The sequence below is a fragment of the Pezoporus occidentalis genome, unplaced genomic scaffold, assembly GCF_034315485.1.
Source record: "Pezoporus occidentalis ecotype Australia unplaced genomic scaffold, CSIRO_AGI_Poc_V1 ctg45, whole genome shotgun sequence".
In the NCBI taxonomy this organism is placed as follows: Eukaryota; Metazoa; Chordata; class Aves; order Psittaciformes; family Psittacidae; genus Pezoporus; species Pezoporus occidentalis.
Window position 1 is genome coordinate 1,452,547 of NW_026915780.1, and position 17,454 is coordinate 1,470,000.

A 17,454-nucleotide genomic window follows, 5' to 3' on the forward strand; every position below is an offset into this window, starting at 1 on the left:
CAGTGCCTGAAGGGGCTTGGGACAAGGGATGTAGGGACAGGCCAAGGGGAATGGCTTTAACCTGCCCGAGGGGAGACTGAGCTGAGCTCTTAGGCAGAAGCTCTTCCCTGTGAGGGTGCTGAGGCGCTGGCACAGGGTGCCCAGAGAAGCTGTGGCTGCCCCATCCCTGGCAGTGTTCAAGGCCAGGTTGGACACAGAGGCTTGGAGCAAGCTGCTCTATGGAAGGGGTCCCTGCCCGTGGCAGGGGTTGGAACTGGATGAGCTTTAAGGTCTTTTCCAACCCAAACCAGTTTGGGATTATATTAACTAAACAGCATTTATAATACATTTAAGCCAATACAGATGATTTTTGACTCAACTCATTTCCATCTCAGTGTGGCAGCTTGTTTCCCTTTACCCTTGCTAATTTCCAAGTGAAAGCAGCTCCTTTCCCCTATTACCCAGCACACCCAGAGGATCTGCAGGAGGGGTTTGCTCACAAGGGCTTGGCTGGGGCTGCAACACCAGGGGTGTCCCAGGCTGCTGCCCTCAGAGTGGTTTGGGGTATCTGCACTCCCGAGAACTGCCAGAGAAGACCCACAATGGGTGGTTTGGTTTTCCTACAGTGCCCAGAAAAGATATTTCTTGACTTTGGCCTCACCACCATGAAATTAGAGCCCTAAGATTACATCCCTGAGGCATTCCAGCTGTAACGAGCAGATTCCAATCCGCATCTGTGGACACAGACTGCAACAAAACCCTTAAAAGCACTGTCATTAGATGGTCAGCTCCAAAGTGTGGGAGATGCTCTCCACATAGCATGGCTTTGAGCTCCTACAAACAAACCCTGTTAAGAAACTTCTCCCTCTTTGCACTGGAGAGAGACAAAACAGCAGCAATTTGCCTTGTGAATTCCCTTCCCCACTTGCCTTTTTGGTGTCTGTTAATCCATATTTAACCTCTGGATTTGGACAATGTGTTTCTGCCATGAAAACAATGGCACATGAGGTTTTACACCCCTTATGGGGGCACCAGCCAAAATGAGCTACACACAAACCCTCACTTGGCCTCCTGGCATCCACCTCCCGCCTTCACACCATTCTTAAAGCAGTAATTTAGAATAAGTTTACTAAACCATAGCACATTATTGCATGCACATGAGCTCTTTTCCTTGGAGAAGAAAACACAGGCTTATGCATGGTCTCACTGTCCATTATTAGTGCTTAACAAGGGGCTTCCCATGCTCTTACATCAAGCTGTCCACTTCAACTACTGCATCAGCCTGCAAGTACTCCACATGGTGCAGCACTCACAGCTCCCAGAGAGATAACCTCCCCTACCTCTAGCACCCAAGGGTGCAGGCTGCTCGAGGATACCCCCACAAGGCACATCAAAGCTGCCACATTACCACTCCCTGTCTGATAAATCCAGACATCAGACTCCCTGCACGCACACAGCCTCCCAAAGCTCACAGGTTATTGTGCTTTTGAAGCACCCAAGGTTAACACTACAACCCTTTATCAGCTTACTTACCTATGAGGAGCACAACCGATCCCATCCATCCCACCTCAATGAGCAAACTTCACACCAGCAGGACGAGACCTCTTCATGCACACAGAAGCTTCTGTCCTTATCACAGCTCTTGAGCACAAGTGAGGAAGAACACCTCTTCACTGTACAACCCCAAGGGGCCATGATCTTGCACAGGCCACCAAATAAATCCTCACTGGGATTATTGCACCCACCTGAGCCAACCCTTCTCTCCCTGATGATCAGCACATGGCACATGGTGTGCCTCTGCCCAGCCTCACTGCTAAGTAAAGGCAACCAAACCCTGATTGTTTCTTACCCAATCTCCCCCTCCACACCTGAATGAATGAATTTTGTGGGTGTTCAGCTGGGGCACATCCCCTTCCCTATGCTTCAGTGTAGCCAGGGAGCTCCTCCAGGGCCTGGTTCTCTGAATCTACAGACCAAAATCTCAGCCAGTGACAAAGGAGGAATTACTCGCCCAGCTTGTTTCTATAAGTCCCAGACAAAGCCCGTTCTACACACAGAACACCCATGCAGCACCCATGCAGTGACCCAGCTTTCAAATCCAGGATGGATGGGGCTTGGAGCAAGCTGTTCTAGTGGAAGGTGTCCCTGCCTGAGGCAGGGGTTGGAGCTGGATGAGCTTTAAGGTCCCTTCCAACACAAACCAGGCTGGGATATTTTGGTTCTAAGGCCAGTGCTGTTGGAAACCCACTAGCCTGGCTCTGTGCAATGCACTGGTACTCAGTGGTGGCATCATGCCCAGGGCTTGTGGTACACACACAACCAAGCCTGCAGAGCCCCCTCCCAACCCCCCCCAGCACACCAAATCACCCGCTGCTATAGACACAGCCACTTTCATCTGGGAAGTCACAGCAAGAAGTATGGCCGTGCAACACTGGATGGAACCACCGGAGCCACCACGTCGTGTCAGCCACAACCCCTGGCAGCCACACAGTGATGTCTCATTTAAAAGGCTCCCAGGCCATGTCTGCAATGTGCAGCTGTAGACCACAGACCAGTCCCCATCCCATCCACAGCAAACCCCAGCCCGCTGGGAAGGGGATGACCCCAGAGTGGTGTCTTGCCAGGGGTGTTAGAGGCTGAGCAGAGCATCAGCATCCCAGCCCTCAAAACGGGGACACGCTTTGGGATGTCCAGCTGGGATGATGGCTCCTGGGATGGGGGGCAGGGATGCTCCAGCTTCTCAGCTATGGGCTTGAGGCACTGACAGAGCATGTGTGGAGTTGTCTTATGAGAATAAATATTACTGCTTAATGTAATTTGAAGTATCAGGTTGAGACATCGCTCAACCTCATTGATTCCCTCAGCTCACATCCTGAGTTGTACATGAAGTATGTGGCTGCCCCATCCCTGGCAGTGTTCAAGGCCAGGCTGGACACAGGAGCTTGGAGCAAGCTGCTCTAGGGGAAGGTGTCCCTGCCCGTGGCAGGGGTTGGAGCTGAATGAGTTTTAAGGTCCCTTCCAACCCAAACCAGGCTGGGATTCTATAAATCTATGATTAACTAATCAGAAAAAGCTTACCAGCAGTTGCTGTGCATCTATCACCCACCTTTTTCCTTTCATCGACACGATATATTGTGTCCATATCCAAAGAGGACTCCGGGAAGCCCCGTGGGCTGTTTTATTCCAGGGATCAGGTCTGATGGGCTCAACGATTCATAGAGGATTGCTGAAGCAGTCATGAGGCCTCTGGAAATCGCAGCTCCCAGGATTTAAGCATTAAAAGGAAGTGTGCTGTTATGTGTAACAAGTGATTATATGGCACTTAAACAGGAAATCAGATGCTTCTTATACTGCAGTACGTTAGGAAAAGAAACACGGTAACGGGCGAGGTGAGAGGTGGTTAATACCATAATGTTTCCCTGTACGCTACTGGTGGAACCATTCTGGGATATTGCATACAATTCCTAGCATATACATACATGAAAATGTCTCTGAAATATATAACGCTGGCGGAAATGTTGCATGAGGGAGTAAAAGATCACTGTCTGAAAGATGATAAATACCGAGCGAGGAGGTGGCTTTCTTCGGATGATCAAACTTGAGGGGATTGTGAGGAGTGGGATTAGGGCGAGAGCCGCTGCTTTACCTGGATTTCCAGATGCTGCAGCTGATTGCAAGAGCCTCCCAGCTTCCCACTGAGACAAAGACACAATTACCAGCCTGCCTGGATACTTTGGTTGGGGTGAAAACACAAGGTGTAAAGGAGAAATGGCACAGGATGGATAAAGAGCGTCTTGCAAGTCGTTGTTTTATTTATGTCCCTTTATTTTGAGCATCTGAGCTTGTCAGATTAAGTTTGAAGACGTTAAAAACAGTGATTAACCTGAGGAGCGTGTGCTGGAGCCCTGAAGCCTCATTGCCTGGATCCCCTGGACCTGGGCTGGGCAAACCACTGGGCTTCCTTCTGCCCAGGCAGCCTGGCACTGGCAAAGGCTCTCAAAGTCATAAAATAAGGGGGTTTCCTTCCCATTTCTATTATACTTTTGCTAATTTGACTTTATCAGGTTAAATAAAGTTAATAGACACCACATGGCCACGTGTGAGCTGTTGGTACCTTTCTCAGGAAAGGGTGATGATGCTGATGCTGCTGATGCTGATGCTGCTGATGATGCTGCTGATGCTTCCTTGCACCCCAATGCAGCACTGGACCCCCACCGTGGCTGGGGCTGTGCTGGGATGATCAGGCCCCCAGGCTGGGAGAGAAAGGCCCAGTCTCCCCTCAAAAGCTCTCTTTAATTGAAGCGCTGTGAGGGCAGTTGTAAAACCCGACAGCTTTACATCCCCATTCTAGAGACAGAAGAGAGGAGTTCCTCATCCACTCTGATCTGATCAATTTTTCCCTTTTTGGTGCATTAAGAGTTGCAGGTAAATCACAGTGTGGTGTTTGAACAGCTTCAGGTGAACCTTACAGGTGTCAGCTGGTGTCTATAAACTGTCCAAGGGTCCTATAAAAGACTGTGAAACAAGAGCAAAGTTAGGAGGTAAATCTATCACTTGTAAACAAAGAAGCCAGAAAAGCATATTTGCAGCATTACTTCCGAGCAGAGCATTCAATGGAGACCTGCAGGTAGCAAAATCCTTCTGGGACTGTGACTATTCAAGGAGCACTAATGAATTAGATTAAATATCCCCCAACTTCTTGCTTTCTGGGATCTGGGATGCCGTGGTGTCAGCTCCAGTTCTGTGCTGATGCCCTAGAACAGGGCAGAGGGGGGTGTTTTCAAATACATGTCTTCTTTTCTGCCTAGATTTCACAGCTATTACACTAATACAGAAGCAGTAAATAATGAAGCTCTTACTTATGCCTTCTATAAATTCTGTTAGTAAAAGAGTGGTTAATCATATGTACCTTTAAATAGCTGAGCATCTGATGGTGAAGTCAATTCAATCAGCAAAACACAACATTTGCTTACCAGTAACACACAGAGATAAGCAGATTTGGGCCATAATTCCACCCAAAACGAAGCAGACAAATAAACCCACACTGAAATCTATTATTTAGTGGGTTCAGAACGCATCTCGGCAGGTCTATGAGGTGCTGACGCTTGGGACCACTCATTTAACCTCAAAAGGAACCAAGGCCCGCAGCATATTTTAACTCATTTCCTGCTCTATTTGCTGTTTGCGTTCGGCCAAAGTTCATTTTTCATAACGCTGCTCTAACAGCAACACTGTCCTCTTGTAGGATTTAAGCTATAAAAACATGGACGATGAATGGAAACAAACAGCAAGATATGCCTGGGTGTGCTCCTGCTTTGGCTTTCTGGCTGCAAAGCACAGTGCCTGATCCACTATGACTCAGAACTTCGCATGCTATAGCAGGGACAGGGATGAGGCGTTAAAGGCTCTGCGTATCCAAGTCCCAACATAAACCGTTGCAGGGATGCTGGGCAGAGAGCAGGAACAGGAGCAAGGAGAAGGAATGATCTGTGGGATTGCCAAGCACATCACCTCTAAATCAGCTTTTGGTGGGCGCAGGTGGGATAGGAACTTGCTCAAAGGGGTCGAAACCCTTGACTTTAAGGTCCCTTCCAACTTTGACCATTCCCTGATTCTATGATTACTTGGAAACGTTCACAGTATTTTCCCCTTGTAAATTCTCCTTCACATCGAATCCCAGCCTGGTTTGAGTCAAAGGGACCTTAAACCTCATCCAGCTCCAGGCCCTGCCACAGCCAGGGACACCTTCCACTAGAGCAGCTTGCTCCAAACCCCGTCCAACCCGGCCTTGAACACTGCCAGGGATGGGGCAGCCACATACTTCATGTACAGCTCATGATGAGAGCTGAGGGAACCAACTAAGATACAGGTTTGGGAAAAGCTGCTTTATATTTATGATTCACATCCTCTGCTAGGACAAGAGCGCAGTAAGTGCACGTAATTGAAGCAGATAACTCCAACTTACTCTGCCTGCAAGTGTATTGCCAGGCACATACATCTTGATTAGGCCGTTTGCCTTTTAAAAAGGAAGCGTTCTTGGATCGTGGTGCCTGAGATCATTTCCAGCAGCGTCTGCTCATGGAACGCTCCGCTCGCGGTGTTTGAATTCAGTTATTCTCTTTGCTGCTGTTTGTTTGGGTTTTTTTCTGACGCTCCCGTTTTCCTCCCTCCTCCAGCCGTCTCCATCAGCAGGTCGCAGCACTTTTTGCACTAGCAAACAGGCCCAGAGGCAAGCGTTCCCTGTCGCTGCTGGTTCTTGTTTGAATTCCTGATGTGGAGGGAGAGGCGGCTGCCTCACAGGGCTCCCTGCCCGCTGGGGAGGTAGCTGTGGTCCTGGCTGGTGTGGTCCCCTATGAACGCTGCTGCCACAGCTCCTCTTGAACCGCTGGCCGCACAGTAGGTGACCTCCCACCCCACAACCCTGCTTCCCCATGGTCCTGAGCCAGGGGACTGGAGCCTGTGCACAAAGACAGTTCCTTAAGGAAGGGGCCACTGCTCCAGTCAATGTCCTCTTACATCCCTGACACTTCCCACTACAGTATTTAACCTCCAGCGCTGTGTGCTGTTGATTCAAAAGGCTGGAGCAGAACCCAGCCTTCTTCTCCAAAGAGCACAGCGGGCATGTGGAAAATACATGATGTTTTTACATTATAAAAAGTGGATTGGGGATGCTCCTTGCAACAGAAGGGTGGCACAATCAGTATCACAGAATCCCAGCCTGGTTTGGGTTGGAAAGGGCCTTAAAGCTTACCCAGCTCCAACCCCTGCCATGGGCAGGGACCCCTTCCACTAGAGCAGCTTGCTCCAAGCCCCTGTGTCCAACCTGGCCTTGAACACTGCCAGGGATGGGGCAGCCACAGCTTCTCTGGGCACCCTGTGCCAGCGCCTCAGCACCCTCCCAGGGAAGAGCTTCTGCCTAAGAGCTCATCTCAGTCTCCCCTCTGGCAGGTTCAAGCCATTCCCCTTGGCCTATCCCTACATCCCTTGTCCCAAGCCCCTCTCCAGCTTTCCTGCAGCCCCTTCAGGCACTGGAGCTGCTCTCAGGTCTCCCCTTCAGGAGCCTTCTCTTCTCCAGGCTGCCCCAGCCCAGCTCTCTCAGCCTGGCTCCAGAGCAGAGCTGCTCCAGCCCTCGCAGCATCTCCATGGCCTCCCCTGCACTTGCTCAAGCAGGTCCACATCCCTTCTGTGCTGGATGTCTCACGATGCTGACTTCACAAAACCCACAAAGACCTTTTCCTTCTCTCCAGGCAGGAGCACTTCTAAAAACGTGTGTGTTTTTCACAGCTTTTCAGCTGTGTTTTCTCACAGCATCAGCTCTGAACCTATCCCTGAAATGAGCCCCCATGAACTGAGCTTTACGAACCCATGCAATCGGTGTACTGGAAAACAATTAATGTCCCACTCCTGGTACGTTACTCCTGGGAGAATTCCTGAGGCCACCGTCAGGGTTTCCAACTGGATCACCAGATCCAGGTCCTCTCTCCATGAAACACCTTCCACTGGACTCCAAGCTGAAGCACCTCCACTGACCAGACCTGCAATGGGGACACACCAGGGCACTGGAGAGCAGGACAAGCATTGTATTGTCTTCTCTATATCTAACGCCACATTTAAACACCTCCAGAACATCTGGACAGCTGTTTCCCAAGCCATCACCCTGGTGCAAGCAGCAGCAGGGCTTGTCCATGGGTAAACACAGCAGAAGCAACCCTGTGTGAGGTCCCAGTGTTCCATACAAGGAAGGTGGACCAGGGTAGTGTTGGCCACAGCCACCATCCCCATACCCACTCCAGATACAGGTCAGATGCTCCCAAATCCCTGGGGATGGGCTCCTCTGTTGACGTGGAATTAAAGTGAATTAAAACCCAACTGGAAAGTAGCTGCTGTCAGGACCTAATGCTGAATATTACTTGAATTAATAACCAGGGTCAGCACTGATAGACTTATTTCTTTATAGAAATGGAGCTCCATTCCCAAACTGTGCCTTCACTTCACTGCAGGAACCTGCCTGACTTGGCAGCTGCTACTTTCTTCCTAAATACCTTCACATCTTGTAAACTTAAATCACTTACAAAGACGTCTCATCACTAGAGAGCATCCCTGTAGCACCGAGCTTGCTTATCGCAGCGGTTGTCCCCTCCTGGAGGATTAAGCAGCGCTGCAGGAGTTCTGGACTGGGCTGGCAGAGGGAGGAAGGGAAGAGCAGGAATAACCCAAACACGGTTTATCCCGGGTTCTTTGTGCGCTGCCCCGCCACACAAGCTTCCAGATCCGATGTCCGAGGAGCTGGGAAGTTCTTGGAAGCTCCATCCCGGGAGCGGGGAGCGTTGGATGTGAACTCCAATAGTCCGGTACTTTCGAAACACGCGGTTTCTGCCCCGCAGCGGCCGGAGGCGAGGGGGGGCTGCGGCCCCACCGGACAAACTGTTGCGTTCCGAACGCGTTTTGCTCACCCGCCGATCCGCGGCAGCGCAACCGGCCGCGGGGCTCCCCCCCTCCCCATCGCTTCAGCTCCCCTCCGGGTTTTTCGGGGTGTCCCATCGGGGGAGGGGGGGGGGTCGGGTTCCCCCCCCCCCTCCTCCCGCCTCCCTCCCGCACAGCGCGGAGGGGGGGGGGGGCGCTTGCGCACTGCTGCGCGCCGCGCAGCGCAGAGCCTCGGCGAGGCTGCGCAGCGGGTAAGTGGTGTCTGAAAGCGCGCAGGGCACACGCACACCCCGCCGCCTTACCCCTCCCCCCTTTCCCCCCCCCCCCCCCCCCCCCGTCCTCAATAAACGCTCCCCTTTTCCCACGGAAAACCTCTCCCCGGCTTCATTAGCCGCGCAAGGTAAGCGCCAGCGTCCGCGGGGGGGGGGGTGGCGCGGAAGGAGCGCGGGCGGGTGGCGGAGCGCCCGCTTACCTGGGACGAGCCGTGCGCGCCGCACCGCGCGTCTGCGCGCCCCGCTGAGCACCCCGCACGGCTCCTACCTCGCAGTTCCTTGCCGACGGCGTGCAGGGAGCGCGGCGGGCGCTGCTCTACGCGGCGCTGCGCGGGGTCTCGGCGGCTATTCCCTCGGCAGAGCATGGAAGGGGAAGAGCCGGGCTTGTGCCGGAGCCGGCGCTGCGAGGTGCCCGGGCTGGAAGGCAGGAAGCAATTAAAACTCCTCCTTTCGGATTAACAACCAAAAATTGATCGATCTGTCAGGAATAGTGCTGATTTATGAAAGGTGCTTATTTCCTTGGTATGGGGAATTTTATGTTCTCTAGGTGAAACTGAGTTCACCCAGCTCCGGAGTAGATTGATGTTTTAATAAAAATAAATAAAGGGGGGGGGGGGGGAAAGCTCCCCGGGTCTTTGGGGACATCAACTCTCAAATCGCGGAGTTAGACTAACAAATCAAACCGCATTATCTCCCCGTTTCACCTCTTGCGTTCCCCCCCCCCCTTGAACCTCACGCCTCCAAACCGCATCTTTTGTCACCCGCAAAGTTTCCACGCGGCGTTCGAAAGTTCAAGGGGCGAGAAGCCCGGTGCTCCCCCGCGGGCGGTGCGCGGCCACCCGCGCAGTGTCCTGTAGATGGCACACGGCACCCGCGCAGAGCCGGGGACCCGCCGAGGGAACCATCCGTCCCCGCACTTGTTGTTCACCGGGATCACGGCGCGTTCCTCCGCCGGGCGCTCGGGAATTCAGTGGGAATTCTAAGGCGCGGGGTGAGCCCGAACAGCTCCAGCGCGGAATTTCCGCGCTTTGGAAGCGTTGGGCGGTTGCCGGTCTTTGCAATGTAAATAGCGGCGGGACAAATTGCTTATTAATAGTCTGGAAGGGGAGGCTGCGTCCTTCTTTCTTGTGTTCTTTGGCTGGTTTTATTTCGGCACGGCCCCCAGCTATGCCCAGGGCAGCTTCGCCGTCCGGCAGCTTTTCATTTCAATATCCTAAAGGAAATGCAAATGCAACGCGCCGCGGCCTTTTGGAAAGGGGGGAGAATGTATGAAAAAGTTAAATTAGCAACAGCTTTAAGTGCCTCCATTAGCATGGAAAACATACAGATGTGGAGCGAGGGAACCGCCGGCCCCGCCGGCCGCGGGGTGCTCAGAGCGGGGTCCCCCCCCGGTGAGGCTCGGCCGTGATTTGCGCCCGCTCCCACGGTCGAAAGGCCGCTTGCAGGGAAACGGCGGGGCAAGAGGGGGGTGTTCTGTGTGTGTCCCACCCGGAGGGAGGCGAACTCCGGGTGCCCCCCTCCCGCAGCACCGTGCCCGGAACCCCCCGCTGCCCTCCGCGGCCCTTGTTACAGCGGGAAGTTCCGCTCCGCGGTGCGGCTGCGGACCCCGTTCCGCGGTTCTCCGAGGTTCTCCGCCCCAGCTCTGGGGGTTTCCCCCCTTGTGCTGGCCGAGGATGCGAGCGAATCCCTGCAGGGCAGCGCCTCGGCCCCTGAAAGAGTTAAGGTGGATTTTATTCAGCGGAGGTCTTGTCAGGATGTAATCTGCATTTTCTAACTACGGCGTAATAAAAAGTGAGAAGTTTGGAGACACCTTTCTTGATTATACCTTTGGCGATACTTTAGGTTTTACATTTAATTTGCATTTTGTTCTTAGTGAATATTGAAGTCTTGAGTGGAGGATTGAATTTTATTAGGACATCTGGACTGACAATATCAAATCAGACACCGACGTCCCAAAGCATGCTAAAATTTCAGAGTTAATTAGAACGAAGTGTGTTTAATTAAAGCCAATTATAATATCTGAAATTATCTGATCGATCCTTGTTTGTTCAGTTGGACTCAGTTTATATTGTTCTTGCTGCACCATAGGACCCGTCCGGCCGTCAACTCCCCGGCTGCCCGCCCGCGCCCATTCCGCGCCTCACCGCGGGGCGGCCCGGGGCTGGTGGGGACCAGAGGCTTCCCCAGGTCCCTCCTCACGGGGCCCGGGGAGAGGGGAAGGGGCGGTCGAGGCAGCGGCCTCCCGGAGCCCCTTCGCGAGCGCAGCGCCGGGCCGCGCCGTCGGACAAGTGGGAGCCGGGTGCGGGGCCGCTGGGGGTTCTCCGTGCCGAGGGAAGGCTCTTGCCGGGGCTGGATGCGGGTCCGGGAACGTTTTAGCCTTTTTTTTTCTATATATATATATATATGTGTGTGTGTATATATATATACATATGTTTTAAAAGAGTACTAATTCTTGATTTAACAATATCGGGGCACCGGACGGTGAAATCCCGCCCGCAGCAGCGCAGGACCAATCTCCCGTTTGAGCAAAACACCCCTGCACCGACGCGCAGTTTCTCTACTCCGAGGCGCCTGCACCACCTCGCCGCGCAGCCTGGCCGCGGGCCGCGCAGGGCAGCGCAAAGTGCGCCTGCGGCCGACCTCGGGGCCTCAGGGCAGGGGAAGAGACACCCCCTTTCCACCCCCTCATCGCCCTGCTCCGCCCTCGAGGAGCCGCGGCGGGGCGCGGAGAGGGTGACCCGCCTGCCCTGCGCGGCCGCGGAGCTCCGCGGGGCGGGCAGTGTCCGTTCCGCACCGCTGTCCCCGTTCGTTTCCCTTCCCCGGGCCCGGGGTGCTCAGGAATTTGCGTTCGAGCACCGAACCGAGCCGGGGCTCAAGCACAGAAGGGCGGGCGGCGGGGGCCGGCGAGCGGGGCCGGAGCACACGGCGGGGGGGACTCGCCCGCACACCGGGCCCGTTGCGGAGCCCTTCGCTAGCGCAGGAGGGTGGCCGCGAGCCCCGAAACCTCTTCGGCAGCGCCTGAACCCCGCCGAGGGTTCGGCCTCGGCACGGCCGCCGCTCCGCCGTGCGCGCAGGCTGCGCGCCCCCCGCGCAAATCAGGGTCAGGCCTTCCATGGCTTTGCGCCTCTGCGGTAATGACCGCCCTCCCCCGTGGGTTTAACCCGCCTGCGGCCAAACCCCACCGGACAGCGCGGCCGCGGTCCTGAGCATCGCTGCACTGAAAATCCCCGAAAATACCGATTTTGTCCGCTCCGCAGCGCGGACGGTGGGAACCTGGCAGGGGAGGGTTGGTCCGGTCCAACCGGACACCAATGACCCCCCCCGGGACCGAGTGCGGCGGCAGTGCCGGTGCCTCTAAACGATAAAACTGGGCTATGAACCTCCGCGGGCTTGCGCAGCGGGCAGCGGAGGCTGGCGGAGGGCAGGACCGGGCCTTGCCCTGCGCAACTTTCCGCTAGGAAAGTTTGTGCTGCGGGAACCGCTCCTGGGGTTGAGGGGTGTGCGGGGCAAGGGAAACCCCGACCAGCGGCCCATGTGGATCGGTTAATGCGGGCTGGAAGTTCTGCGGTTTAAGGGTGAAATGGGAAATTAGAGGAATAAATAATAATAATAATAATTATTATTACGCTAATAGTCTCGGGGGCTGATATAAAATAATAAATAAAATAATAAAGTTTAGGAGACTCCCACGGCAGCGAGGGGACGAGGAGATCCGTTTAAATCTGCCCAGCGTGTCATTAGGTGTCATTGCGCGGCATGGAGGGAGGAAGGGGGAGGCGTGATTTACCGCGGGCGCGGAGGTCCCGCGGCCCGGGGGATAGTGTGTGTGTGTGGGGGGGGTAATGTCGCGGAGGGGGGGACGGGGACGGGGACGGGACAGCTGGGCTGCGGCCATCTGAGCGGCCTGGCCGCGACATCTGGGAGCCCAGTGGCGTGTGGCACGCGAGTCGCTTGATGTCGCTATTTAAATGCAAATTTGCGGGGGGATCACTGGAGCCTCACCCCGTAAATTCACACAAAAGGGAGACTTGGAGGAGGAGGAGGAGGAGGAGGGAGGAGAAGGGAGGAGGAGGAGGCCCCGGCTCTGCTGTGTGTGTCCCCCCCCTTCACCACCACCTCCGCCCGCCCGGCGCCGGCCCCGCTCCCGCCGGCTCCCGCGTAAGGTGCCGCGGCGGCGGCCGGGCCCCCTCGGAGCGCTCCGCGGCGGCCGCTTCCCGCTGTTGCGTCCACACCGGGCCCTGCTCCGCTCTCAGCCCCAGAAAAGGCGTTGGGGGGGGGCGGTTTTCCCTGCGGGACGGCCGGCGCGGAGAGATGCGGAAGGGGTGCGGAGCGGGCGGGCTGCCGGGAGCCAGGCGCGGAGTGACAGAAAGAAAAAAAGGGGGGGGGAAGGAAAAAAAACCCTAAAGTTGGTGAATGATAAAGACCGTATTTTCCACGCTTTGGGTGCAGGACCAGATGATGTAGAAAATGAGCTGCAATAGATTCAGCCTCTGAGCCTGTTGTGAAGAGCAGCTGATTCCCCCGTCCCCGGCCAGATGGCTTCTGAACACAGATTTGCATTCATTTTCGCTTAATATCGTCCAAAATAGCGGGGCAGCTGCATTTGTTGTCAAAAAGGTTTAAAACTCCCTTTCTTTCTGGGGCAGGATCGTTACCTTATGTGATGGGCTTATGGAACTTTCCTTTTTTCACCACCCACCCCCCCCCCCCTTCTCTTATATTTTTTTCCCTCCTTAGTCAACAGTATCAGATTTAAAAGGATTTGTTTTAAAACCTCCTAATTTGGTAATCAGATTTAAATCGCCTGGGCGCGTGTAATCTGAATTAAAGATACTGTAAATGATTTTAAGCATTCGTTAGCGGAGGGAAGCGCCGACTTCGGCACCGTTTTGGGGCTGTTGAGGGAAAATCTCTTCTCATTTCAACGTTTCGGGGCTGTTTTACCTCGGGTTTACGGGAGGCGGATGTTGCGCGGAGGGGTGCGCAGCGCCCGGCGGAGGTCCCGACATGTCTGCGCGCCTCCGAAAGCGTTGTGCGGGAACTTTGGTCTGCCCGTTCCTGCGCGGTGGAGGTGTTTGGGGCTGGAATCCGCAATCCTGGACCTCCAAAGCGGCGGGCTGGTTGTGAACAGGCGGAATTTGCTTTTAATTTATCACGACTAGTTTCCATACACTTTGATTTAAGGTTATTAACATTCTATAGACAGTGGCATCTTTAATATGTGGCGATCGCTTCTAAAGACTAATCTCATTACCCTCAAATAGTCATAAAATATGATTTTATTATACTTACGTATTTAATTAGACGGCCAGCAATGTAATGGATTTTGAGATCGGGTAGAGCAACAGCTTTGATAATTCACTTATCTTTGGCAATAGTCATTAACCCCCAACACCAGCAAAATAGATTGCTTTCTAACACATCTTTTTCCCTTTTTTTTTCCTTCCTTTCTCCTCCTTACCCCTTGGAGAAGGGATCGGGGGGTCTCCTCCTGGCACGGAGTTGGGCTTTCCAGGGCTTCATTACAACGGGAATGCACCGACCTTTGGCAGCTCCCAGATAATAATAATAATAATAATAATAATAACAATAGTAGTAGTAATAATCATAATAAAATAAGGGAATAAAAGCAGGGATTGAGCCACGCTGGGTGGAAAAAGTGCATCACTCGAGGCGGATATAGAGCGATATATCTAGATATATAGATTAATATCTATAGATAAGTATTTAGATATATAGGTTTCTATAGATATGTATTTAGATATAGATATATATGTACATATATCTAGATATATAGATAGGTAGGTAGTTAGATAAATATATACACATATATCTAGATGTATAGGTAGATAGACATATAGATATATAGGCATATAAATATATAGATATATTACATATATGGACAAGGCAGACTTATAGCTGTGCTATACCCGCACGAAGACTTCACCCACCCGTATCCACGTGCGTGGATATATATATGTAATAAATATATATATATTTATGTGTGTATATGTCTATACCTGCCCGTGAGGGGGTGCTGCGCGCCTCGCACCCTTTGTGTGTGCCCCCCAAAACTCAACTCCTCTGTCCCAGACACCCTTCCAGGGGGGTCACCTCTCCCCGCACATGGAGGGTGTGGGGGTCACTGATGGTCCAGGGCTTTGAAGAGGAGAACTGGGATACCGACAGCGCGCTCCCGACCGGACCCGGGTCGTCCCCCCCCAGCCCATTCAGGGATGTGGAAGAGGGGGGGGACACGACCCAAGTCCGGTCGGGAGCGCGCCGGCGCCCGCCTTCAAACCCCCCCTTTACTCCATATATGGCTCTAATCCCGCCCGCTGGCGACGTCATCAGTGACGCCACGTCTCCCGCGGCGGCGGGGGCCCGGCTCCCGGGGCAGGGCGCGCTCCTCGGGGAGGGAGGGCCGGGCTCTGCGCGCCTCCGTCCATTCCGCGTAGACGCCGCGGGCCCGCGCCCCTGTTCCTCCCGTGTGCCCGGGAACACCTCCGCGGTAATCAAGCGGGTGCGTTTTTTTCCGTGCCTCCCTCCCCGTTTATTTGTCTTTTGGAGCAGGAGCGCTTTGCCAGAAAGTGGTCGATTCAGCAGTGTCCTGAAGCGGTTTTTTTTTTTTTTTTTAAAAAATTATTCTTTTATTTTTTATTTATTTATTTTTCCTCCTCTCCGCGCTTTTCCTTAGGATGCCACCACGTTGAGAGCGCGTCTGCAAACAACAACAACAACATTTATCCCGTTTTTCTCCCCCCCTCCCCCCAAACCACCACCCCGGTGTCAGCGGCTGCACTTACTTTTTTTTCCTTTTTTTTTTTTTTTTCCCCCTTTCCCCCCCCCCTTTTCTTTTTTTTTGTGTTATTTTTCCGAACCCACCGCACTGGAACGCCGTCCAAGTCGCCGCACAGAAGTACTCAGTAAATTGTTTATGTCGTGCCAATACAGGACAGAGTGAAGAAGGAAGCAAGACTTGAACTGGGCTTTTCTCCTACTGCTCACAGGGAGTAAAGTCATCTCTTATACCCCCAAGTCGCCACGGAGAGAGAGAGAAAAATCAAGCAACAACCAACCCACCCCGTTTATCTGACATTTCCCTCCGTTTTAACCCCTTTTGGTTAGGAGCTGGGGTTTGCCCAAATTTGTTTTAATGTTTGGGATTCAGGAAAATATACCACGAGGCGGGACGACCATGAAGGAGGAGCCGCTGGGCAGCGGGATGAACCCGGTCCGCTCCTGGATGCACACCGCCGGGGTGGTGGACGCCAACACGGCCGCCCAAAGGTACGGCTGCCAACCCCTCTCCCGCCGCTTTTCTCCTCCCGTATTTCTCATCCCGGCCGTAAATTCCCCCCCTCAACCACCACCCCACCCCACCCCCGCCCGCCCCGTTAGCACTTACAGCCTCCCCGCTCCGCTCTCCGCGGGCGCGGAGCTTGCGCGCCCCTTCCCGCCGCTCTCACCCACGCCTTGTCTTGTTTTCTCCCGCAGCGGCGTGGGGCTGGCTCGGGCACATTTCGAGAAACAGCCGCCTTCCAATCTCAGAAAATCCAATTTTTTCCACTTCGTCTTAGCTCTGTACGACAGGCAGGGGCAGCCGGTGGAGATTGAGCGAACGGCTTTTGTGGACTTTGTGGAGAAAGAGAAAGTAAGTCCGCCTCTATCCCTATTTCTCCTTCAGTTTTCCCCCCTTCCAAAGCCTTTCAGCGCGGGTTAATTGATGCCTGTTCATTCCCGCTGCCCCCCCGGGTTATAGCGGCCGCTCCGAACAAACCCGGGTTCAGCAACTCCCCGGCTCGTTTTAACGCCGGGAAAACCCGGGTTTAAGCGTGACATATTCGCACCGAGCTCATGACATCATCACCGCTCCACCAAAAAAAGTGACCGTGGGCCGAATATTCTGCAACTCTCTTAATTCTGAGCCGCTTCAGGGATGAGAAAGCGAAATAAAACGCGCGGCAGGAGGAGGAGGAGGGGGATATTTTTCCATGCTAAATGTAATTATTTATCGTTGCTTGCAGGAGCCAAACAATGAAAAAACTAACAATGGGATTCATTATAAACTTCAGTTATTGTATAGCAACGGTAAGTGGCCGCTGTCTCCGTTTCGAACGTCCGCAGCAAAGTCTCACTTTTCTTATCCGAGGCCTTTTGGATGTAAAGCTGTCGAGATTAAAATTGCACGCGGGTAAACACGGCGCTTTACCGCGGCACCGAAGGAAAACAAACCAGAACCGATCGATAAGTCGATGGTACTTCACATGATGAACCGGCCGGGCTTGGAGTGGGAAGGAAAAGGGGATCGATGGGGGAGCTCCCGCCGAGCCGCACTTTTCGGGGACTTCTTATTTTGATTTTTCGTCCCACTTTTGGGCCATGAATGGGAACGACGGGGCTGGGAAGAGCGGGCAGAGCAGGCAGAGCCCGAGCTCGGCCCGCTGGGGTTACGCGACCGCGGCCCCCTGCGCCTATCCCCTGTGCCCCGCAGCGAGCCTGGCCCGGGGGGTGCTCCAGAGGGCCTCCGGAGGGGCCGGAACGCGGTCACCGGCCCATCGCTGGCCTTTGGGGTCCTTATTAAATGTATTTGTAATTTAGACTAGAGTAGCGCTTAATTCGGGGTGCCCCTGACCCTGCTGTGACTCGGGTGGGTGCTGCTGATCTCTGACGGCGTTTCTCTCCCCTCCTCAGGCGTCAGGACGGAGCAGGACCTCTACGTTCGCCTCATAGACTCCATGACCAAACAGGTGAGAAAGTTTCCGCTTCTCTTCCCTTC

The 17,454-nt window shown here is 53.9% G+C and overlaps 1 protein-coding gene and 1 long non-coding RNA gene across 13 annotated transcripts in view; one reads left to right on the plus strand and one right to left on the minus strand.

Annotated features, from left to right (window-relative positions):
- Positions 1–3,018: 3,018 nt before the first annotated feature.
- LOC134172188 (uncharacterized) lies at positions 3,019–9,212 on the minus strand. The gene is made up of 2 exons (XR_009967860.1): positions 8,876–9,212; positions 3,019–4,494 (listed from the first exon to the last, which is right to left on the minus strand). It is a non-coding gene; the product is annotated as an uncharacterized LOC134172188 (long non-coding RNA).
- Positions 9,213–14,583: 5,371 nt separating this feature from the next.
- EBF3 (EBF transcription factor 3) overlaps positions 14,584–17,454 on the plus strand; it is a 121,751-nt gene continuing 118,880 nt past the window's right edge. For 2 of the 12 annotated variants that reach the window (XR_009967873.1, XM_062635179.1), the window contains exons 1-4: positions 15,128–15,965; positions 16,173–16,329; positions 16,703–16,766; positions 17,370–17,425. Coding sequence is in view for 8 of the 12 variants with exons in the window: in XM_062635179.1 (XP_062491163.1) it covers positions 15,832–15,965; positions 16,173–16,329; positions 16,703–16,766; positions 17,370–17,425 (411 nt within the window). In the remaining 4 variants the exon portion in view is untranslated. Of the gene's footprint in view, positions 15,966–16,172; positions 16,330–16,702; positions 16,767–17,369; positions 17,426–17,454 lie in introns of all 12 variants that reach the window. The other 10 variants (XM_062635173.1, XM_062635177.1, XM_062635172.1 and 7 more) reach the window with 9 other exon arrangements.